The sequence below is a fragment of the Salvelinus fontinalis genome, chromosome 29 (assembly GCF_029448725.1).
Source record: "Salvelinus fontinalis isolate EN_2023a chromosome 29, ASM2944872v1, whole genome shotgun sequence".
NCBI classification, from domain to species: domain Eukaryota; kingdom Metazoa; phylum Chordata; class Actinopteri; order Salmoniformes; family Salmonidae; genus Salvelinus; species Salvelinus fontinalis.
In genome coordinates this window covers 28,511,082-28,534,227 of record NC_074693.1, presented here as the reverse complement: position 1 = coordinate 28,534,227, position 23,146 = coordinate 28,511,082, and the positions used below count along the sequence as shown (strand labels likewise).

General features: G+C 45.8%; 1 protein-coding gene across 5 annotated transcripts in view; it reads left to right on the top strand.

Moving 5' to 3' along the window:
- The window catches only part of LOC129827776 (janus kinase and microtubule-interacting protein 1-like), a 62,757-nt gene extending 40,020 nt beyond the window's left edge, over positions 1-22,737 (top strand). Inside the window, exons 8-23 of one of the 5 annotated variants that reach the window (XM_055888945.1) lie at positions 3,444-3,602; positions 4,333-4,395; positions 8,995-9,123; positions 9,323-9,451; positions 14,618-14,701; positions 15,880-15,942; positions 16,093-16,191; positions 18,429-18,530; positions 18,597-18,650; positions 18,807-18,872; positions 19,371-19,439; positions 19,578-19,655; positions 20,688-20,894; positions 22,109-22,174; positions 22,521-22,565; positions 22,650-22,737. In XM_055888945.1, the coding sequence (XP_055744920.1) occupies positions 3,444-3,602; positions 4,333-4,395; positions 8,995-9,123; positions 9,323-9,451; positions 14,618-14,701; positions 15,880-15,942; positions 16,093-16,191; positions 18,429-18,530; positions 18,597-18,650; positions 18,807-18,872; positions 19,371-19,439; positions 19,578-19,655; positions 20,688-20,894; positions 22,109-22,174; positions 22,521-22,565; positions 22,650-22,676 (1,440 nt within the window). In that variant the 3' untranslated portion in view covers positions 22,677-22,737. Of the gene's footprint in view, positions 1-3,443; positions 3,603-4,332; positions 4,396-8,994; positions 9,124-9,322; positions 9,452-14,617; positions 14,702-15,879; positions 15,943-16,092; positions 16,192-18,428; positions 18,531-18,596; positions 18,651-18,806; positions 18,873-19,370; positions 19,440-19,577; positions 19,656-20,687; positions 20,895-22,108; positions 22,175-22,489; positions 22,566-22,649 lie in introns of all 5 variants that reach the window. The other 4 variants (XM_055888946.1, XM_055888947.1, XM_055888950.1 and 1 more) reach the window with 4 other exon arrangements.
- The last annotated feature ends 409 nt before the right edge of the window (positions 22,738-23,146 follow it).

The following is a 23,146-nucleotide window of genomic DNA, read 5'->3' as shown; positions in this document are numbered from 1 at the left end:
GTATCTGTGTCAATCAGTATCTGTGTCAATCAGTATCTGTGTCAATCAGTATCTGTGCCAATCAGTATCTGTGCCAATCAGTATCTGTGTCAATCAGTATCTGTGTCAATCAGTATCTGTGTCAATCAGTATCTGTGTCAATCAGTATCTGTGCCAATCAGTATCTGTGCCAATCAGTATTTGCATTTGTCCTTGATTAGAAAGCCTCACTGCACAATTTAAAATTATGAGTCACGGTTAAGGAAATCCTGTGTCTCTCTCTCTCTCTCATAATTCAATTCAGGGGCTTTATTGACACATGGTGAAATGAACAAACCAAAGTGAAATAAACAATAAAGTGAACAGTAAATATCACAAGTTGCAAAATAATAGACATTTCAAGTGTCATATGTCTATATGCAGTGTTGTAACGATGTGCAAATGGTTAAAGTACAAAATGGAAAATAAATAATCATAAATATGGGTTGTATTTACAATGTTGTTTGTTCTTCACTGGTTGACCTTTTCTTGTGGCAACAGGTCACAAATCTTGCTGCTGTGATGGAACACTGGTATTTCACCTAGTAGCTTTGGGAGTTTATCAAACTTGGATATGTTTTTTAATTCTTTGTGGGTCTGTGTGATCTGAGGGAAATATGTGTCTCTAATATGGTCATACATTTGGCAGGAGGTTAGGAAGTGCAGCTCAGTTTCCACCTCATTTTGTGGGCAGTGTGCACATAGTCTTCTCTTGAGAGCCATGTCTGCCTACGGCAACCTTTCTCAAATGCAAGGCTATGCTCACTGAGTCTGTACATAGTCAAAGCTTTCCTTAAGTTTGGGTCAGTCACGGTGGTCAGGTATTCTGCCGCTGTGTATATTCTCTGTTTAGGGCCAAATAGCATTCTAGTGTGCTCTGTTTTTTTGTTAATTCTTTCCAATGTTTCAAGAAATTATATTTTATTTTCTCATGATTTGTTTGAGTCTAATTATGTTCCCGTCCTGGGGCTCTGTGGCGTCTGTTTGTGTTTGTGAACAGAGCCCCAGGACCAGCTTGCTTAGGGGCTCTTCTCCAGGTTCATCTCTCTGTAGGTGATGGCTTTGTTATGGAAGTTTTGGGAATCGCTTCCTTTTAGGTGGTTGTAGAATTTATCTCTTTGTCTCTTTTCTGGATTTTGATAACTAGCGGGTATCTTCCTCATTCTGCTCTGCGTGCATTATTTGGGTTTTTACGTTGTACACGGAGGATATTTTTACAGAATTCTGCATGCAGAGTCTCAATTTGGTGTTTGTCCCATTTTGTGAAGTCTTGGTTGGTGAGCGGACCCCAGACCTCACAACCATAAAAGGCAATGGGGTCTTTAACTTATTCAAGTATATTTTGCCAGATCTTAATTGGTGTGTCAAATTTTATGTTCCTTTTGATGGCATAGAAGGCCCTTCTTGCATTGTCTCTCAGATCGTTCACAGCTTTGTGGAAGTTACCTGTAGTGCTGATGTTTAGGCCGGGGTATGCATCGTTTTTTGTGTGCTGTAGGGCAACGGTGTCTAGATGGAGTTTGTATTCGTGGTCCTGGCAACTAGACCTTTTTTGGAACACCATTATTTTTCTATTACTGAGATTTATTGTCAGGGCCCAGGTCTGACAGAATCTGTGCAGAAGATCTAGGTGCTGCTGTAGGCCCTCATTGGTTGGTGACAGTCGCAACAGATCATCAGCAGTAGACATTTGACTTCAGATTCTAGTAGGGTGAGGCTGGGTGCTGCAGACTGTTCTGGTGCCCTCGCCAATTCGTTGTTACATATATGTTGAATAGGGGGGGGGGCTTAAGCTGCATCCATGTCTCACCCCATGGCCCTGTGGAAAGAAATGTGTTTGTGGTTTTTGCCAATTTTAACTGTACATGTACATGGATTTTATAATGTTGTATGTTTTTCCCCAAACACCACTTTCCATCAATTTGTATAGCAGAACCTCATGCCAAATTGAGTCAAAAGTTTTTTTTGAAGTCAACAAAGCATCTCTCACTCTCTCTGTCTCTCTGTCTCTCTGTCTCTCTGTCTCTCTGTCTCTCTCTCTCTCTCTCTCTCTCTCTCTCTCTGTCTCTCTCTCTCTCTGTCTCTCTCTGTCTCTCTCTCTCTCTCTGTCTCTCTCTCTCTCTCTCTCTCTGTCTCTGTCTCTGTCTCTCTCTCTGTCTCTCTCTCTCTCTCTCTCTCTCTGTCTCTCTCTGTCTCTCTCTGTCTCTCTCTGTCTCTCTTTCTCTCTGTCTCTCTGTCTCTCTGTCTCTCTGTCTCTCTTTCTCTCTCTTTCTCTCTCTGTCTCTCTCTCTGTCTCTCTCTCTGTCTCTCTCTCTGTCTCTCTCTCTCTGTCTCTCTCTCTCTGTCTCTCTCTCTCTGTCTCTCTCTCTCTGTCTCTCTCTCTCTGTCTCTCTCTCTCTGTCTCTCTCTCTCTGTCTCTCTCTCTCTGTCTCTCTCTCTCTGTCATAATAAGTAACAGTCATAATACTGCTTACTATGCAGATGTTATTATTCAGTGTCCCTCAGGCTATGGCAGGCAAATACATATTTGGCTGCAAGAGGAGCCATTGCTCCTTCGCCCATGACTATTTTTAGTTTTTCCTCTGGGTTTAATAAGTTAAAATTTGGAATAAATGTAGACATTTCTGTGAATAATGAATCTCTTGGTGAGGAATATTTATCACAGTAAAGGAGAAAGTGCATCTCTGTTTCTACCTCCCCTGTCGTGCAGTGACCACATACACGCTCCTCTTTGGGTAGCCTTTTTTTTTGGTCTGCCGTTTTCTATTGCCAATTGGTGGTCACTCAGCCTGTACTTGGTAAGGATCTGTCTCTGCTTCGTATCTCTGACAGAGTAGAGATAATCAGCCAATTCATATTCTCTGGTTAGGGTCAGATAGCAATTTAGTCGGCTTTGGGATTTTGTTTCGTTTTTCCAATGTTGTATATATGAGTCCTTTGATTGGTTCATGATTTTGTTTATTGGAATTCTTTCTTTTGAAGCAGTGCTGGTGTCAGCTTGGTTGGTGAGGTCCAACACCAGCTGACTGAGAGGGCTTGTTTCTGGGCTCAGCTCTTGGGTTTGAAGTGCTTTAAATTTCAGACTGTAGTTTGGACTTGAATTTAGATGTAGCCAAAATGTTAATGATCTTTTCTGTATCTTCATTATTACTGGAAAGCGGCCCAATTCTGCCCTATTCTCTCTCTCTCTCTCTCTCTCTCTCTCTCTCTCTCTCTCTCTCTCTCTCTCTCTCTCTCTCTCTCTCTCTCTCTCTCTCTCTCTCTCTGTCTCTGTCTCTGTCTCTGTCTCTGTCTCTGTCTCTGTCTCTGTCTCTCTCAACCTCCACACTTGAGTCGCTGACCCCTGATAATGTATCTCTCCTCACCTCCCTCTCTCTCTTTTCCACTTTCTCTCCCCCTTCTCCCTCCCCCTCTCCCTCTCTCAGAAGGAGAATGTGCACTCTCGTTCCCAGCAGCCTCAGCCCCAGCAGCTGAAGAGGCCTACCTCACTGATAGACCTAAGTCAGGCCCACGAGGAACAGGAAGTAGAGTTCCTTAAGCTGCAGGTTGCCGAGCAACAAGGCATCATCGACGAGCTCACGCAGGTCAGGGAGACACTCTAACATCGACATTGTAGTTGACCTGATCTTTAAATCACCAGAACTTCCAAACAACAGGGCATTGACAGATCCTTATTGTAGTGAGATTAGTGAATATGGGCACCCGCCTAGCTCATGGGTTTTTAAACAAACAGGCAGACATTTTGTTGTACTTTACTGCAGTATATTGAAACAGTGGAATAAAATGGCTGCCGTTAGGGTGAGTGTACTGTTGGGTAACATGTTGGTCCTGCCCTCCAGACCCTCTCGCCAGCCAGCCAATCACCTCCCACTCTCACCACCCACTCTCCCACTCTCACCACCCACTCTCTAATCACTTTTAATCAGAGCCTGTTGCTAATTTACTCATTAGCACGGTGATGTTCTGCTGGCTCCTTGCTGCTGATCATAGTTCTGGATCGCCCCAACATGTCCGGTCCTGGGGGCAGGTGTTGGATACACAACTCTGTTTACCTTCTCCAACCCTGGTTGTTCCCATAAAGAATCCTACCCGTCTCACTTTTTACCGTGGCTGCATTTTGACAAGCCTAAATCAAATAGTATTCAGATTCTGTCCCCAGGATTCCAAACACGGGACGATCGATGGCCTAGATTAGTACAATTAGTTTGTCAGGTTCAGGATCAGTCCCACATCAATCAGAGCCTTCTCATACAGAAACGATGCATGTTGTCCAAACTCAAAAGGCTATATCCCAAGTTGCTCCTTTCTGCACAGGAACGTGACAGACTGATGCGCTGCAAAAAGAACCGAAGAAAACCCCTCAAGCTACCACCTAAAGTAAGACTACAACTCCCTCTACCATTCTGTGTGTTTGTGTGTGTTTTATAGTGTTTCTTTGTTGTGTTCTATGCCTCTTGTCACACACTGCTGGTCCAGCGGCTTGTCAATAAGCAATAGTCTCTTCTCATGATGCTGATGGTTCTGGTTCTGTCTAATTGGGGTCAGATGGGGCGTGTGAATGCATCGGTTCCTAAGTGCGTGTGACTGTGTTTAATTGGGCTCAGATGGGGGAACAATGACACCTGTTTGGTAATCTCTTCCAAACTCAGTCAGAAGGATAGGTAGATGAGGTGTTGATGATCAGGAGAGGAGGAGTGATTCTAGTAATTGGACTGGGTCCTCGAGTTAGCAGAGTCGGGGATGTATGTTGCTAAGAGATTTAACACACTCCCTGCATCTATAACTGGAGCTGGTTACTGGGACTCTAACTGGGATGGAACAGAATACACTTACTGGGAGAGTCTGACTGGAATGGAACAGAATACACTTACTGGGAGAGTCTGACTGGAATGGAACAGAATACACTTACTGGGAGAGTCTGACTGGAATGGAACAGAATACACTTACTGGGAGAGTCTGACTGGAATGGAACAGAATACACTTACTGGGAGAGTCTGACTGGAATGGAAGAGAATACACTTACTGGGAGAGTCTGACTAGAATGGAACAGAATACACTTACTGGGAGAGTCTGACTAGAATGGAACAGAATACACTTACTGGGAGAGTCTGACTGGAATGGAACAGAATACACTTACTGGGAGAGTCTGACTGGAATGGAAGAGAATACACTTACTGGGAGAGTCTGACTAGAATGGAACAGAATACACTTACTGGGAGAGTCTGACTAGAATGGAACAGAATACACTTACTGGGAGAGTCTGACTAGAATGGAACAGAATACACTTACTGGGAGAGTCTGACTGGAATGGAATAGAATACACTTACTGGGAGAGTCTGACTGGAATGGAAGAGAATGCACTTACTGGGAGAGTCTGACTGGAATGGAAGAGAATGCACTTACTGGGAGAGTCTGACTGGAATGAAACAGAATGCACTTACTGGGAGAGTCTGACTGGAATGGAACAGAATACACTTACTGGGAGAGTCTGACTGGAATGGAAGAGTACAGTGCTGCTACCTCACAGGCCTGTTAACTATCTTAAAGAGGATTGGTGGATGCTAGCTAACACACCTCTCTGTCTGTGTCTGGTAAGTGGGTGACTGAGACAGCCCGGCCTCAGAGCTCAGTGCCAGAAAACAGTATAGTTCACCTTCGAGGATACTAGCTTTGTCAGGAGGTTTATTGTATAGCACCAGTATGTATGAGTATGTCCAGCTCGTACTCTCCATCTCCTGCTTCATCTGTCTGTGTGCTATGGTCTGTCTCCATCCCCTGCTTCATCTGTCTGTGTGCTATGGTCTGTCTCCATCTCCTGCTTCATCTGTCTGTGTGCTATGGTCTGTCTCCATCTCCTGCTTCATCTGTCTGTGTGCTATTGTCTGTCTCCATCTCCTGCTTCATGTCTGTGTGCTATGGTCTGTCTCCATCTCCTGCTTCATCTGTCTGTGTGCTATTGTCTGTCTCCATCTCCTGCTTCATCTGTCTGTGTGCTGTGGTCTGTCTCCATCTCCTGCTTCATCTGTCTGTGTGCTATTGTCTGTCTCCATCTCCTGCTTCATCTGTCTGTGTGCTATGGTCTGTCTCCATCTCCTGCTTCATCTGTCTGTGTACTATGGTCTGTCTCCTTCTCCTGCTTCATCTGTCTGTGTGCTATGGTCTGTCTCCTTCTCCTGCTTCATCTGTCTGTGTGCTATGGTCTGTCTCCATCTCCTGCTTCATCTGTCTGTGTGTTATGGTCTGTCTCCATCTCCTGCTTCATCTGTCTGTGTGTTATGGTCTGTCTCCATCTCCTGCTTCATCTGTCTGTGTGCTATGGTCTGTCTCCATCTCCTGCTTCATCTGTCTGTGTGTTATGGTCTGTCTCCTTCTCCTGATTCATCTGTCTGTGTGTTATGTTCTGTCCTCGCCTTCTCTGGGTGTCAGGGGATGACCTACAAACACGATGGTAAGGACTTTACTGTAGTACAGTGACTATTGAGCTGACTGGGTTGGTCTTGAGATTAATGGGAAGGACAATACTGTTGAGTTTATAAAATCAATGAGATGGATGAGATTAGCCTTTATTTTTTAGAGATTATTGTGTGGATGATTTGTGTTTCGTAATCGGATGGTAAGGAATGGGGAAGTGATTGTTCCAAGGTTGATGGACAGTCTACAGTATGTCACAGTGAGTGTTCTGTAGCATCATGGGTTGGGTGAGTGTTCTGTAGCATCATGGGTTGGGTGAGTGTTCTGTAGCATCATGGGTTGGGTGAGTGTGTGTTGTGGTAAACCGTGGGGTGTTGGGCTGAGCGTGCAGAGATTAACACAGCGACAGGGAGGTTCTAGTCAGCAAACACAACTTTACTAAGCAATCAAATAAATATAACAACGAAATCATGTAGGTTTGGCTCGGTCCTTCTTCTCAGCTTCTGCTCTGTCGGTCTCTCTGTTCTCCCCCGCGGTGTGCCACAGTGCTCCTTTTATGTGGCCTCCACGGCTGGTTGGCACTTTCCCCGAATTACCTCTAATTGGAGCCATCCACGCAAGGGGGGCACAGTCAGTGATCAGGGTGAACTTCCTCCCGAGGAGGTAATACTTAAGGGTGTCCAGTGCCCACTCCACAGCGAGGCAGTCCTTCTCGACAGTCGAGTAATTCTTCTCCCTCGGGAGGAGCTTCCTGCCTGGTCAGATGCGTCTGTCTGGACCAGGAGTTTTTTTGATAAATCCACGGTGATGAGTACCTGGTGCGAACATAGCGCATCCTTCAAGGCCTGGAACACCGCCTCTGTGTCCTCCGTCCATCGCACCGTCTGGGGTAGTCGTGCCTTCGTTAGGTCTGTGAGGGGTGGAGCTATTGCGGCAAAGTTTGGTACAAATTGACTGTAGTAGCCTGCTAACCCCAGGAACGACTTCACCTGCCTCTTGGTTCGGGGGACCGGCCATTTCCTAATGGCAGCCATTGTATCTCTTTTTTTTTTTTGGGCTTCACATTTCCCCACCCGATCTGATAGCCCAGGTACTTCACCTCGGCGTAGCCCAGCTTGCACTTGTGGGGGTTCGCGGTCAGACCCGTATCCCTTAGCACATCCACACTGCCTGTAACCTACAGAGATGGGACTCCCAACTGTCACTGTACACAATTATGTCATCCAAATAAGCAGCAGTGTACTCACTGGGCGGGCACAGGACGCGGTCCATGAGTCGCTGAAAGGTTGCTAGAGCCCCGTGGAGCCCGAAAGGAAGAACCTGGTAATGGTATAACCCCCCCGGGGTGGAGAAGGCCATCTTCTCCCGCGAGGCCGCTCAAAGCGGCAACTGCCAGTACCCCTTCGTCAGGTCCAAGGTGCTGACGTATCTCTCCATCGCCAAGCGGTCAATCAGTTTATCCACCCGGGGCATGGGGTAGATGTCGAACTTGCTGACCTCGTTCAGGCCCCGGAAGTCATTGCAAAAGCGGACGGATACGTCCGGATTTGGTACCAGCACTATAGGGCTAGACCACTCACTGTGGGACTCCTCCAGTACCCCCATCTCTAGCACTGTCGTCACTTCCCATTGGACCGACCGCCCTCTCACATTTGGGTGCCTCATAATTTGCGGCCTGGTCGGCATTCAAGTCGAAGTAGGCCTTCTGGGCCTTCCCGGAGAGGTAGGGTGCCAACAGGCTGGCCCACTTGGGCCATCCTTCCCTCTGTGCCGTCCTCTCGAAGGTGCACAAATACATATCCACGTCCTCCTCCATTAACTTAACCAGGAACTGATTCGGGCCAGACTCCTGAGCCCTCCCAGCCTTCAACTGGGCTACCTCCGCTACCAGTCTGCGGTTTTGTTGGTGCTGCTTCTGCTGGCTGAGGATAAACTGAGCCACCAGTTCCTACATGGTAATCTCCGTACGCTCGACCCCCACAGCACCCAAAGCAACTGAGATTCCCGCATTCTCCACCATATGTGGTAAACCGTGGGGTGTTGGGCTGAGCGTGCAGAGATTAACACAGCGACAGGGAGGTTCTAGTCAGCAAACACAACTTTACTAAGCAATCAAATAAATATAACAACGAAATCATGTAGGTTTGGCTCGGTCCTTCTTCTCAGCTTCTGCTCTGTCGGTCTCTCTGTTCTCCCCCGCGGTGTGCCACAGTGCTCCTTTTATGTGGCCTCCACGGCTGGTTGGTACTTTCCCCTAATTACCTCTACTTGGAGCCATCCGTGTCGGGTGCCCAGCCCGTGTACTCCCAGCAGAGGGAGGCAATGTCGCAGCACCTACCTTCCCTCTATTACCAACCCCCGAGGTAGATACCACAGTGTGTTTCAAATAGTCTTCTCTCCTATTGTTTTTGTGTATGTGTGTGTGTAGATCAATATATTACAGCTCATCACTCCCTTTTTCTCTCCCCTTCTCTCTCTCCTTCTCTCGCTCTCCACCCTCCTCCCTCCCCCACTCTATCCCTCCCCCTCTCTCCTCGTCCTCCCTCTCTCTCTCTATCTCTCCAGAGGCATGTTGTGGAGACATATTTTGGATTTGATGAGGAGTCTGTGGACTCTGAGACGTCGTCTCTGACCTCTTACAACACTGACCTCACAGACTGCACCCCTGCCACACCTGAGGAGGACCTGGAGGACGTAAGTGTGTGTGTGTTTGACCATGTCGCTACCCGGTCCTCTGTAGTTTAGTTGGTAGAGCATGGCTCTTGCAATGCCCAGATAGTGGGTTAAATTCCCTGGACCAACCGTGCGTAAAATGTATACGTGCATGACTGTTTGTCGCTTTGGATAAAAGCGTATGCTATATGGCTTGTTATGTATTGTATTCATTCCCCAGGGTGTCTCTCGTGAAGAGTCAGAGCTGCGCTTCAGACAGCTGACCAGAGAGTACCAGGCTCTCCAGCGGGCCTACGCCCTCCTACAGGAACAGACTGGGGGGTCACACGATGCTGAGAGAGTGGCCAGGGTGAGTAGCTTTCACCTTTAACCCCTACAGCCTGCCCCTGATATCCCTCATTAGACTCCTGATGTGCCCATCACTGTCTCAAAACATGAGCTTTTGCCAAGAGGAGTACAAGAACAATGTTCTTCTATCATAACAGGCTGCAGGGTGTGCAGGTTAATGTTCTTCTATCTTAACATGCTGCAGGGTGTGCAGGTTAATGTTCTTCTATCTTAACAGTCTGCAGGGTGTGCAGGTTAATGTTCTTCTAACTTAACAGGCTGCAGGGTGTGCAGGTTAATGTTCTATCTTAACAGTCTGCAGGGTGTGCAGGTTAATGTTCTTCTAACTTAACAGGCTGCAGGGTGTGCAGGTTAATGTTCTATCTTAACAGTCTGCAGGGTGTGCAGGTTAATGTTCTTCTATCATAACAGGCTGCAGGGTGTGCAGGTTAATGTTCTATCTTAACAGGCTGCAGGGTGTGCAGGTTAATGTTCTATCTTAACAGGCTGCAGGGTGTGCAGGTTAATGTTCTATCTTAACAGTCTGCAGGGTGTGCAGGTTAATGTTCTTCTATCTTAACATGCTGCAGGGTGTGCAGGTTAATGTTCTTCTATCATAACAGGCTGCAGGGTGTGCAGGTTAATGTTCTTCTAACTTAACAGGCTGCAGGGTGTGCAGGTTAATGTTCTTCTATCTTAACAGGCTGCAGGGTGTGCAGGTTAATGTTCTTCTATCTTAACAGTCTGCAGGGTGTGCAGGTTAATGTTCTTCTATCTTAACAGGCTGCAGGGTGTGCAGGTTAATGTTCTTCTATCTTAACAGGCTGCAGGGTGTGCAGGTTAATGTTCTTCTATCATAACAGGCTGCAGGGTGTGCAGGTTAATGTTCTTCTATCATAACAGGCTGCAGGGTGTGCAGGTTAATGTTCTATCTTAGCAGGCTGCAGGGTGTGCAGGTTAATGTTCTTCTATCTTAACAGGCTGCAGGGTGTGCAGGTTAATGTTCTATCTTAACAGGCTGCAGGGTGTGCAGGTTAATGTTCTTCTATCTTAACAGGCTGCAGGGTGTGCAGGTTAATGTTCTTCTATCTTAACAGGCTGCAGGGTGTGCAGGGTAATGTTCTTCTATTTTAACAGTCTGCAGGGTGTGCAGGTTAATGTTCTATCTTAACAGGCTGCAGGGTGTGCAGGGTAATGTTCTTCTATCTTAACATGCTGCAGGGTGTGCAGGTTAATGTTCTATCTTAACAGGCTGCAGGGTGTGCAGGTTAATGTTCTTCTATCTTAACAGGCTGCAGGGTGTGCAGGTTAATGTTCTTCTATCATAACAGGCTGCAGGGTGTGCAGGTTAATGTTCTATCTTAACAGGCTGCAGGGTGTGCAGGTTAATGTTCTATCATAACAGGCTGCAGGGTGTGCAGGTTAATGTTCTTCTATCATAACAGGCTGCAGGGTGTGCAGGTTAATGTTCTTCTATCATAACAGGCTGCAGGGTGTGCAGGCTAATGTTCTTCTATCATAACAGGCTGCAGGGTGTGCAGGTTAATGTTCTTCTATCTTAACATGCTGCAGGGTGTGCAGGTTAATGTTCTTCTATCATAACAGGCTGCAGGGTGTGCAGGTTAATGTTCTTCTATCTTAACAGGCTGCAGGGTGTGCAGGTTAATGTTCTATCTTAACAGGCTGCAGGGTGTGCAGGTTAATGTTCTATCTTAACAGGCTGCAGGGTGTGCAGGTTAATGTTCTTCTATCTTAACAGTCTGCAGGGTGTGCAGGTTAATGTTCTATCTTAACAGGCTGCAGGGTGTACAGGTTAATGTTCTTCTATCTTAGCAGGCTGCAGGGTGTGCAGGTTAATGTTCTTCTATCTTAACAGTCTGCAGGGTGTGCAGGTTAATGTTCTATCTTAACAGGCTGCAGGGTGTACAGGTTAATGTTCTTCTATCTTAACAGGCTGCAGGGTGTGCAGGTTAATGTTCTATCTTAACAGGCTGCAGGGTGTGCAGGTTAATGTTCTTCTATCTTAACAGGCTGCAGGGTGTGCAGGTTAATGTTCTTCTATCTTAACAGGCTGCAGGGTGTGCAGGGTAATGTTCTTCTATCTTAACAGGCTGCAGGGTGTGCAGGTTAATGTTCTATCTTAACATGCTGCAGGGTGTGCAGGTTAATGTTCTTCTATCTTAACAGGCTGCAGGGTGTGCAGGTTAATGTTCTATCTTAACATGCTGCAGGGTGTGCAGGTTAATGTTCTATCTTAACAGGCTGCAGGGTGTGCAGGTTAATGTTCTATCTTAACAGGCTGCAGGGTGTGCAGGTTAATGTTCTTCTATCATAACAGGCTGCAGGGTGTGCAGGTTAATGTTCTTCTAACTTAACAGGCTGCAGGGTGTGCAGGTTAATGTTCTATCTTAACAGGCTGCAGGGTGTGCAGGTTAATGTTCTTCTATCTTAACAGGCTGCAGGGTGTGCAGGTTAATGTTCTTCTATCTTAACAGGCTGCAGGGTGTGCAGGTTAATGTTCTTCTATCATAACAGGCTGCAGGGTGTGCAGGTTAATGTTCTATCTTAACAGGCTGCAGGGTGTGCAGGTTAATGTTCTTCTATCATAACAGGCTGCAGGGTGTGCAGGTTAATGTTCTTCTATCATAACAGGCTGCAGGGTGTGCAGGTTAATGTTCTATCTTAGCAGGCTGCAGGGTGTGCAGGTTAATGTTCTATCTTAACAGAATGCAGGGTGTGCAGGTTAATGTTCTTCTATCTTAACAGGCTGCAGGGTGTGCAGGTTAATGTTCTTCTATCTTAACAGGCTGCAGGGTGTGCAGGTTAATGTTCTTCTATCTTAACAGGCTGCAGGGTGTGCAGGTTAATGTTCTTCTATCTTAACAGGCTGCAGGGTGTGCAGGTTAATGTTCTATCTTAACAGGCTGCAGGGTGTGCAGGTTAATGTTCTTCTATCTTAACATGCTGCAGGGTGTGCAGGTTAATGTTCTTCTATCTTAACAGGCTGCAGGGTGTGCAGGTTAATGTTCTATCTTAACAGGCTGCAGGGTGTGCAGGTTAATGTTCTTCTATCTTAACAGGCTGCAGGGTGTGCAGGTTAATGTTCTTCTATCTTAACAGGCTGCAGGGTGTGCAGGTTAATGTTCTTCTATCTTAACAGGCTGCAGGGTGTGCAGGTAATGTTCTTCTATCTTAACAGGCTGCAGGGTGTGCAGGTTAATGTTCTTCTATCTTAACAGGCTGCAGGGTGTGCAGGTTAATGTTCTTCTATCATAACAGGCTGCAGGGTGTGCAGGTTAATGTTCTTCTATCATAACAGGCTGCAGGGTGTGCAGGTTAATGTTCTATCTTAGCAGGCTGCAGGGTGTGCAGGTTAATGTTCTATCTTAACAGGCTGCAGGGTGTGCAGGTTAATGTTCTTCTATCTTAACAGGCTGCAGGGTGTGCAGGTTAATGTTCTATCTTAACAGGCTGCAGGGTGTGCAGGTTAATGTTCTTCTATCTTAACAGGCTGCAGGGTGTGCAGGTTAATGTTCTATCTTAGCAGGCTGCAGGGTGTGCAGGTTAATGTTCTATCTTAACAGTCTGCAGGGTGTGCAGGTTAATGTTCTTCTATCTTAACAGGCTGCAGGGTGTGCAGGTTAATGTTCTATCTTAGCAGGCTGCAGGGTGTGCAGGTTAATGTTCTATCTTAACAGTCTGCAGGGTGTGCAGGTTAATGTTCTTCTATCTTAACAGGCTGCAGGGTGTGCAGGTTAATGTTCTTCTATCTTAACAGTCTGCAGGGTGTGCAGGTTAATGTTCTATCTTAGCAGGCTGCAGGGTGTGCAGGTTAATGTTCTTCTATCTTAACAGGCTGCAGGGTGTGCAGGTTAATGTTCTATCTTAACAGGCTGCAGGGTGTGCAGGCTAATGTTCTTCTATCATAACAGGCTGCAGGGTGTGCAGGTTAATGTTCTTCTATCATAACAGGCTGCAGGGTGTGCAGGTTAATGTTCTATCTTAACAGGCTGCAGGGTGTGCAGGTTAATGTTCTTCTATCATAACAGGCTGCAGGGTGTGCAGGTTAATGTTCTATCTTAACAGGCTGCAGGGTGTGCAGGTTAATGTTCTTCTATCTTAACAGTCTGCAGGGTGTGCAGGTTAATGTTCTTCTATCTTAACATGCTGCAGGGTGTGCAGGTTAATGTTCTATCTTAACAGGCTGCAGGGTGTGCAGGTTAATGTTCTATCTTAACAGGCTGCAGGGTGTGCAGGTTAATGTTCTTCTATCTTAACAGGCTGCAGGGTGTGCAGGTTAATGTTCTTCTATCATAACAGGCTGCAGGGTGTGCAGGTTAATGTTCTATCTTAACAGGCTGCAGGGTGTGCAGGTTAATGTTCTATCTTAACAGGCTGCAGGGTGTGCAGGTTAATGTTCTTCTATCTTAACAGGCTGCAGGGTGTGCAGGTTAATGTTCTTCTATCTTAACAGTCTGCAGGGTGTGCAGGTTAATGTTCTTCTATCTTAACATGCTGCAGGGTGTGCAGGTTAATGTTCTATCTTAACAGGCTGCAGGGTGTGCAGGTTAATGTTCTTCTATCATAACAGGCTGCAGGGTGTGCAGGTTAATGTTCTATCTTAACAGGCTGCAGGGTGTGCAGGTTAATGTTCTTCTATCTTAACAGGCTGCAGGGTGTGCAGGTTAATGTTCTTCTATCTTAACATGCTGCAGGGTGTGCAGGTTAATGTTCTATCTTAACAGGCTGCAGGGTGTGCAGGTTAATGTTCTTCTATCTTAACAGGCTGCAGGGTGTGCAGGTTAATGTTCTTCTATCTTAACAGGCTGCAGGGTGTGCAGGTTAATGTTCTATCTTAACAGGCTGCAGGGTGTGCAGGTTAATGTTCTATCTTAACAGGCTGCAGGGTGTGCAGGTTAATGTTCTTCTATCATAACAGGCTGCAGGGTGTGCAGGTTAATGTTCTTCTATCTTAACAGGCTGCAGGGTGTGCAGGTTAATGTTCTATCTTAACAGGCTGCAGGGTGTGCAGGTTAATGTTCTATCTTAACAGGCTGCAGGGTGTGCAGGTTAATGTTCTTCTATCTTAGCAGGCTGCAGGGTGTGCAGGCTTTTGTTCCAGCACTAACTCACCTGATTGAACTGACTTGACTCTGGTCTCTGATTGGCTACGTTCACCTTCCCCCAGAACCGTGAGCAACTGCAGGCAGATCTGATTGGGTGCCAGGCGAAGATCGCCGACCTGGAGAAGGCATTGGCTGAGAGGGGGCAGGTAAAAGAGGAAGTGGGCGGGGAGAAGACTGGGAGGTCCCTGGCTGCTCCGCTCTCATTGGCCCTGCTGCTTGTCTGTCTTGGGGCTTTGCTTTTGGCCTGGCGCTACGGCTACGCCGACCGGATCTGCCGCAGGATCCTGTGATGTCACTCTGATGCTGTCACAACTCTGCCCTGTGTGTGTGCTCCACTGTCATTGACAGTATTTTAATGTATATGGTCTATTTTCTCTGGAAAAGATCATCAGGATTTATCTCCTCATGATCATGAGAAAACTGATGATAAATAAATCAGCCAGTCATCAAATTTTACCTAGCATTTACAAATTTGACTCTGAAGAAACAAGGTTAATGAAGATATATATATATTGTATTGTCTTAATTATGTGACATTATGTGGAAATCATCTTCAATCAGTTCCTCTGTAAAGATATATCAATTACATTATTTCCTTGGATAAGTAATGATATTTGTAAAACCAGAGTGAAATCCATTTTGAGAAGTGTATATGGATTTTGGGGTCAAAACAAAACAAATGCACCATGATGCAAATCACATAGATTGTTCAATCTTCTTGTTGATTGCTCAGCCTGATATCAATAGACTGAATAGATCTAATACCGAGCAGCGTTTCACAGAGGTCAGAACTCATAGCATCCTCCATCATTCTCTGGTACTTGTTGCATGCCTCACATTTACTGCATGTTTGTGTCATTGTGGCATTTTTGCACTTTCTGTTGCACTGCTCTCACCTCTGGTGCCTCAATATTCCTGAATCTCTGTTCAGCATGCTGTTCACTGTACCAATACAGATTTCTGAGCACATTTCTCTGTATTTCTGGTCATTCTGGTGGTGAACTTTCTCTTTGTTTCTTTTTGGCTCAATAAAACCATGTTACAGCAATATCTTTTGTGTTTAACTTGTGGTTGCATGCATGTGTGCTGACTATTTGAATGCATTTTTTCACTTATTTTGGGCTTGTGGGTTTCAGTTCAGAAACGGACAGTTTGGGCTAGTACTCACCCGGTGTGGCTGAATCTCTTTGGGTTTGGGTGCTCATGCATGTACATTGTACAGTATCCCCTATGGGTGGCAAGGTGCTCTTATCTCCCTTATCATTCTGTGTTGTGATACTTTAGTTTTCCTCTGAGGTGTGTGTGTGACCGTATGTTTCTCCAGGACTCTAAGTGGGTGGAGGAGAAGCAGTACCTCATCAGGACCAATCAGGAACTCCACGACAAGGTAAGGTACCTCCTACTCCTCTGTCACTCAACACCGTCCTGTGAGCAATCTGGAAGGAAAGGACACTCGGATTGGGCGCCTTTGTATACTTTTATTAGATACATAGTTTATCTAATGTGGCGGGAAATACAAAAATGTGTGTGTGTGTAGATGTGTGTGTTACAGCAAGCTGAGTGGAAGGTGCAGGCGGCGGTGCAGGACGTGAGGGACCAGAATGAGCTGCTGGAGTTCAGAGTGCTAGAGCTCGAAGTAAGAGAGTGCACCATCAAACTGTCCCCAGGGGGCGACACCGGTCTCCAGTCCCCACGCAAGACCTACATACAGTGACCAAAACACACACAAGCGTGCTAGTAGCAGAGGAGGCTGGTGGGAGGAGCTAAAGCAGGACGGGCTCATTGTAATGGCTGGAATGGAATATATGGAATGGTATGAAACACACAAGAAAAACATGTTGGATTCCGTTACATAAATTCCATTACAGCCATTACAGTGAGAGCATCCTCCTATAGCTCCTCCCACCAGCCTCCTGTGGCGCTTAGTACAGCGTACACACGCACGCACACAAACATACACACTACTGTGCCTCGACCCATTGTATGTACTTTGTATTCTGACCGCCTTACCATCCCCACTGAACTGGAAAAGTTTATTTTTTTTAAATTGAAAGATGTACAAGAATGTTGTCTTTAGTGAGATGAATATAATTTTGAATGGAATAAAATGTGTTCAAGTTCACCATCTGCCCATCCTTTGTTCATTTGTCTCCTCCTTGCATGTAGTTGTTCTCAAGTTTCTTTCTGTTCATTAAAAAGGCAGTCGTATGCACAACATTCAAATCATCAGGCACATGTGTCCGAGATCTCTTGATTGTTATCCATAATAGAAGATTATCGACTGCATGGCTTTCCTCCTTTCAGGTTCTGCCTCCAACAACTGATGTAGGATATCTTTAATGAGCTCTTTCATATACTTTTTTAGAGTATCTTTCATAGTATCCTTTTTTTCTATCTTTCATGATGACTTCATAGGAGATACTCGATCACTTCAAGAAGGTATCAAAGAAACTCGTAATACACACACAAGAATGGGTTGAATGGACCCAAAGAGCCACTCAGTCACTTAAACTGGTCCATTTGAACTCCCAGAGTATGTTTTTAAACCCTATTACTTTACTTTGGTTTTAAATCATGTTTCTCCACCTAACTCATTTGGACAGATCCTGAGCATGCTATCCTCATCATGTAAATACTGTACACCATTCAGTTCAGTTCCCAACCATGACCCATTCAGTTCAGTTCCCAACCATGACCCATTCAGTTCAGTTCCCAACCCTGACCCATTCAGTTCAGTTCCCAACCCTGACCCATTCAGTTCAGTTCCCAACCATGACCCATTAAGTTCAGTTCCCAACCATGACCCATTCAGTTCAGTTCCCAACCATGACCCATTCAGTTCAGTTCCCAACCATGACCCATTCAGTTCAGTTCCCAACCATGACCCATTCAGTTCAGTTCCCAACCCTGACCCATTCAGTTCAGTTCCCAACCCTGACCCATTCAGTTCAGTTCCCAACCCTGACCCATTCACTTCAGTTCCCAACCCTGACCCATTCAGTTCAGTTCCCAACCCTGACCCGTTCAGTTCAGTTCCCAACCCTGACCAGTTCAGTTCAGTTCCCAACCCTGACCCATTCAGTTCAGTTCCCAACCACGACCCATTAAGCTCAGTTCCCAACCCTGACCCGTTCAGCTCAGTTCCCAACCATGACCCATCCAGTTCAGTTCCCAACCACGACCCATTAAGCTCAGTTCCCAACCCTGACCCATTCAGTTCAGTTCCCAACCACGACCCATTAAGCTCAGTTCCCAACCATGACCCATCCAGTTCATTTCCTGACCCATTCAGTTCCTGACCCGTTCAGTTCCCAACCCTGACCCGTTCAGTTCAGATCTCAACCCTGACCTGTTCAGTTCTCAACCCTGACCACTTCCGTTCCCGACCCATTCCTTTCAGTTCCCGACGCATTCAGGTCCTGACCTGTTCAGTTCTCAACCCTGATCCATTCAGTTCAGTTCTCAACCCTGATCCATTCAGTTCAGTTCTCAACCCTGACCCATTCAGTTCTCAATCCTGACCCATTCAGTTCTCAACCCTGACCCGTTCAGTTCAGTTCCTGACCTGTTCAGTTCTTAAACCTGACCCGTTCAGTTCAGTTCCCAACCCTGACCCGTTCAGTTCAGTTCCTAACCCTGACCCATTCAGTTCAGTTCCCAACCCTGACGCATTCACTATTAGTCTCACACACCAGTCTACCCAACCAGAATATTAGTTGTGATTGTACTGTCCCCTTTAGAGGGCTGGCTGTTGTGGTCTGTAAATTAGACTTGTAGGACTGTTTGTGTGTGTGTGTGTGTGTGTGTGTGTGTGTGTGTGTGTGTGTGTGTGTGTGAATGAGGGCTGGGTTAACTGTCTTTGTTGTCCATTAGGAGAGGGAACACAGGCTTCCAGCCATGGGATTCCACATGACTACCTTCCCAGAGAACAGCAACAGCGCTCTGCAGATCTTCTGTCACCAGGAGGGCATCAAGGTAAAACAAACACACACATTCTCCCTCTCGCAGCGTATGTAAACTGGATGTGTAATCCCTCTTTAGGACGTGGTTATTCCAGATCTGATGAAGAAACTGGATATCCTGGGAGATAATGGGGTGAGTTTACACTCTCTCCACTGTTCCTAATACTCTCAATAAAATGATCTTACTAACATTCACAATGCTATTTTCTCCCTCAATTAAAACCTTAATAAATACTTTTATCCCTCCCTGATCCTCTATATCCATTTCCTGTCTCTTCTTCGTCTCCAGAACTTGCGTAACGAGGAGCAGATTGTTGTCATCCAGGCGGGGACGGTTCTGTCAATGTGTGAGAAGGTCAGTCTCTCCTTCTCCAAGATGAGGCAGATGGGTTGTGGGAGGCAACCCATCTGCCTCCTCTTCCTCCTCTTCCTCCTCCTCCTCTTCCTCCTTCTCGTCTTCCTCCTCCTTCTCGTCTTCTTCCTCCTCTTTCTTCTTCTCTTCCTCCTCTTCAACTATTCCTCCTTCTTTTCCTCTTCCTCCTCCTCCTCTTCCTCATCTTTCTCCTCTTCATCCTTCTCGTCTTCTTCCTCCTCTTTCTCCTTCTCCTCTTCCTCCTCTTCAACTATTCCTCCTTCTCCTCCTTCTTTTCCTCTTCCACCTCCTTCTCGTCTTCCTCCTCCTCTTCATCCTCCTCATCTTTCTCCTCCTTTCCTTCTCCTCCTCCTCCCCCTTCTCCTCCTTATCTCTGAGCCTGCCTCTTACACCTATTGGTCCATTATCTACTGAGTATTTAACTGTACAGTATGTGTTGAGTGTCTTTCTCTGTCTCTCTCTCTCTTCCTCCCTCCATAGTGGTTAAAACAGATAAATAGCACAGAGGCAGCCTTGACCCAGAAGATGATTGACCTGGAGAATGAGACGGTGAGAGACCCCAAAAAAACATCTGACCAAGTATCAGTAGTTTTTCACTGTCTCTGACGTGACGCCATTGTCATGGTGATTCAATGTGATACCCCGTGATGTGATTTCATATCCTGTGTTTTGCTGTGGCTGTTCCAGGACCAGTTCAGTAAGCAGAAGGGTTTCATGGAGGAGGAGCTGGACTACAGGAAGCAGGCCCTGGATCAGGCCTACATGGTACGACACAGCAACATGATGGGACAGGAGGGTTACTCTACAGCTGTCTCCTGCTTGTAGGAACATGGGTGGTGGTCCTCAGTTGGTAGAGCATGGAACTTGAAGTTGCAATGCCAGGATAGTGGGTTAGATTCCCAGGAAACACCTGTTCGTAAAATGTATGCACGCATCACTGTAAGTCGCTTTGGTTAGAAGCGTCTGCTAAATGGCATATATTGTATTCTAATTATATATTACAATAGTCCTTATATTATCAAGATGACATGCAATAGTTTCATAAAGTATACGTTTTAGACCTAGATGTAGACCTTCTGTCAGCCCTCTAAATGATGTAAAACCATAAAACATCACTAACCCACAGACCAAACCCTGCTGTTTGAGTTTGTCATGTCTTGTCGGGATACTGCATCTTCTTCCTCAATGAACCCGTGTTTGACCTGGGTACTAAAGGACAGAACGAGACACACCCTACTGGCTGGGGAGAATGGCTGTGCATTAACTGTTCAGACACATCCCTAACACTCTCAGATATTAACAGTACAATCCCGAGACAGGATGTCTATTGATTCCCTTGATTCCCTGAAGTGTGTAATTCTAATGAGACTGTATCAAGAGGAACTACACGTAGACTAGAGATGTGTGAATGTTCCCAGTACAGAGAAGCCTGTATGTTTTACATTCTTCCCCTCTCTAACTTGATTTAACAGTCACTACCACCATGAGTCAGGTAACAACAGGAGTATCTAGCACTCACCATTTATTCATTTGATTCATCTGTGTGTTTTTGTGTTTTTAGTTCCACTTTATACAGTGTCAATAGAAGCATGTTTTTACATGGTCACTACACTGACATTATAAGCCGTAAACAGGTGTAACAGTTGTAAGTACTATGTAACAAAGTGGACTTAGTACCTACACTGTAGTTACCATGAAAAACACACCATTATAGTGACACTAGATATAAAGCGGAACAGTGTTTTCCATCTTGGTCATGATCACAGTGGCGTACCTGTGTATGTGGCTGTATGGCAGAGGATCGCAGAGCTGGAGGCGACTCTGTATAGCGCTCTGCAGCAGGAGCCGGGGGGGCGTGCGGTCGCAGAGTCTTTGTCCGACAGGCAGCGGGAGAAGCTGGGGCTAGCCGTGGACAAACTACGGAGGCAGATACTCAGGCAGAGTCGCCAGTATGACAGTCAGATCTTACAGGAGCGCATGGAGCTCCTACAGCATGCCCAGCAGGTAAGGAAAGGCCTTAACCTGCAGCCGCCACAGAGAAAAGATGCAGTATCCCTCCTGCTTGTGTGTGTGTGTGTTTCCTTGTATTTTGTGTATTCCACCAAACCTCAACATTTCACAAAAGTCCTATCCTTATTCTATTAGTCTTTATGCTCCTAACATTAACATGACACTCCTACCCTCAACACAATACTCCTACCCTCAACACGACACTCCTACCCTCAACACGACACTCCTACCCTCAACACGACACTCCTACCCTCAACAAGACACTCCTAGCCTCAACACGACACTCCTAGCCTCAACACGACACTCCTAGCCTCAACACGACACTCCTAGCCTCAACACGACACTCCTAGCCTCAACACGACACTCCTAGCCTCAACACGACACTCCTAGCCTCAACACGACACTCCTAACCTCAACACGACACTCCTAACCTCAACACGTCACTCCTAACCTCAACACGACACTCCTAACCTCAACACTCCTTGCTTCAGAAACTAACCATCGACTGTCTAATCAGTTACACAATAGGAGTTTACTAAAGACATCAATTATAATAGAACATTCTCCATAACCGACCTGCAGCTGAGACATTTTTCTTAGTCTTCTCTTCATTGGTCTCTCCTCCACCAGCCCTGCTGGGTGCAATACAGGATCTCAACCTAATCCCGTCCCCCAAAAACAGATATTTTCCAGGCACTGCCTCTCCTCTGGCTGACTCAGCCTCCCGTGGTTATGATCTAAGCAGCTTTTAGGGAGAATGTGATCAGTGTGGTTCCATTGTTTCATAACTCTATCAGGATTACTTCCAGTGAAGGTTTTGGATTTACCGCTTGTCTGAGTCTGTCTCAAATAGTGTTTAGAGGAGAGGAAAGGAGCAAATGGAAGTGTGCGTGCGTGTGTAGCCAAGACCAAAGGTCAGTCAACAAATCAGATCATGTGATCTGAACAAAGATTCACCATTGTTCCACTTGCTCGTTGTCATGGCAGCAGGATCTTTTTTATTTGACGCTCTGCAACAGCTGCCATGGTAACATGGGAGTAGGGCAGCTTCTGGGAATACATGTGGAAAGGGTTGTCGTCACTTTCATTAGCAACTGTTTAACAACCACAACCATTTATTTGTTCTACTTCTAAACTATAATACAGAGCCTGTGGTCAGTAGGAAGTTGACCTCCTGAACCATATGTTCTGTGTTATTCGCCTTACAGAGAATAAGACAGTTGGAAGGCATGATTGACATGCAAAAGAGGCAAGTCAAGGAAATTGAAGAAAAGGTATATATGTCATTTCTCTCTCTGTCTAAGAAACATCTATGTATGTGTTGTGGGCACAGGTGGCTAGTGGAACCTAATTTGGGGAGGATGGGCTCATAGTAACGGCTGGAAGGAAACAAAATGAATGGTATCAAACACATGGTACCACTCTATTCACTTTATTCCAACTATTATTATAAGCCTCCCTTCACCAGCCTCCTGTGGTTGTGGGTCATGTGAGCGGGCAGTAGGACACTTCAGTTAGAATTCTGAACAGTAACGTGTCTTCTTCTCTCCTTTTTTTAACATTCTTTAACATTATTATGATTTGTTTAGTTCTTCTTCCTCTTTTTGTTTTTCTCTCTAGCTTTTATTATTGTGCCTTAATGACACTGACACGGACCGACATCAGGTAATGACACACAGCGACGCAACCTCCCTAATACTGTGTAAGAACAGGAGGATGACGCTGACGGTCCACTGTCTGTTTCCTCAGGTGCTAAGGCGCTCAGGTGGAGAGTGAGGAAGAAACACACAACATGTTTGTTTTTTTAATGTGTTTTTTAGATGGTTCACAAACCTTATGTCTTTTTTGATAAACATGCACTTTTAACCTGGGATGCAAAACATAACAAAACCATGACTTTAAAAAGTGAACAAATACCAGAGACATATAAAGAGAGGTGTATCAGTGTTTTTTTATAGAAAGGAAGCATCACCTACCATTTCTGGAAGTGGAACAATTAGCCAAACTCTAACGTGAGTTCTAAAAAGCATAAACATTGTGACTGGAACACTGAAGCGGGACAATAAGGACAACATTGATTGAGACACCGCCTCAGGTGTATTTAGAACCACACAACGAACGAGTGCAATTGGAGAGGAGGGAGGAGGAGGAGGAGAGGAAGAAGAAGGGGGAAAGATAGGGAGGGGGAAAGAAAGCAGGAGGCCTTTCTAACACAGACTAGCCAAGTCCTGGGCACTGGACCTTCC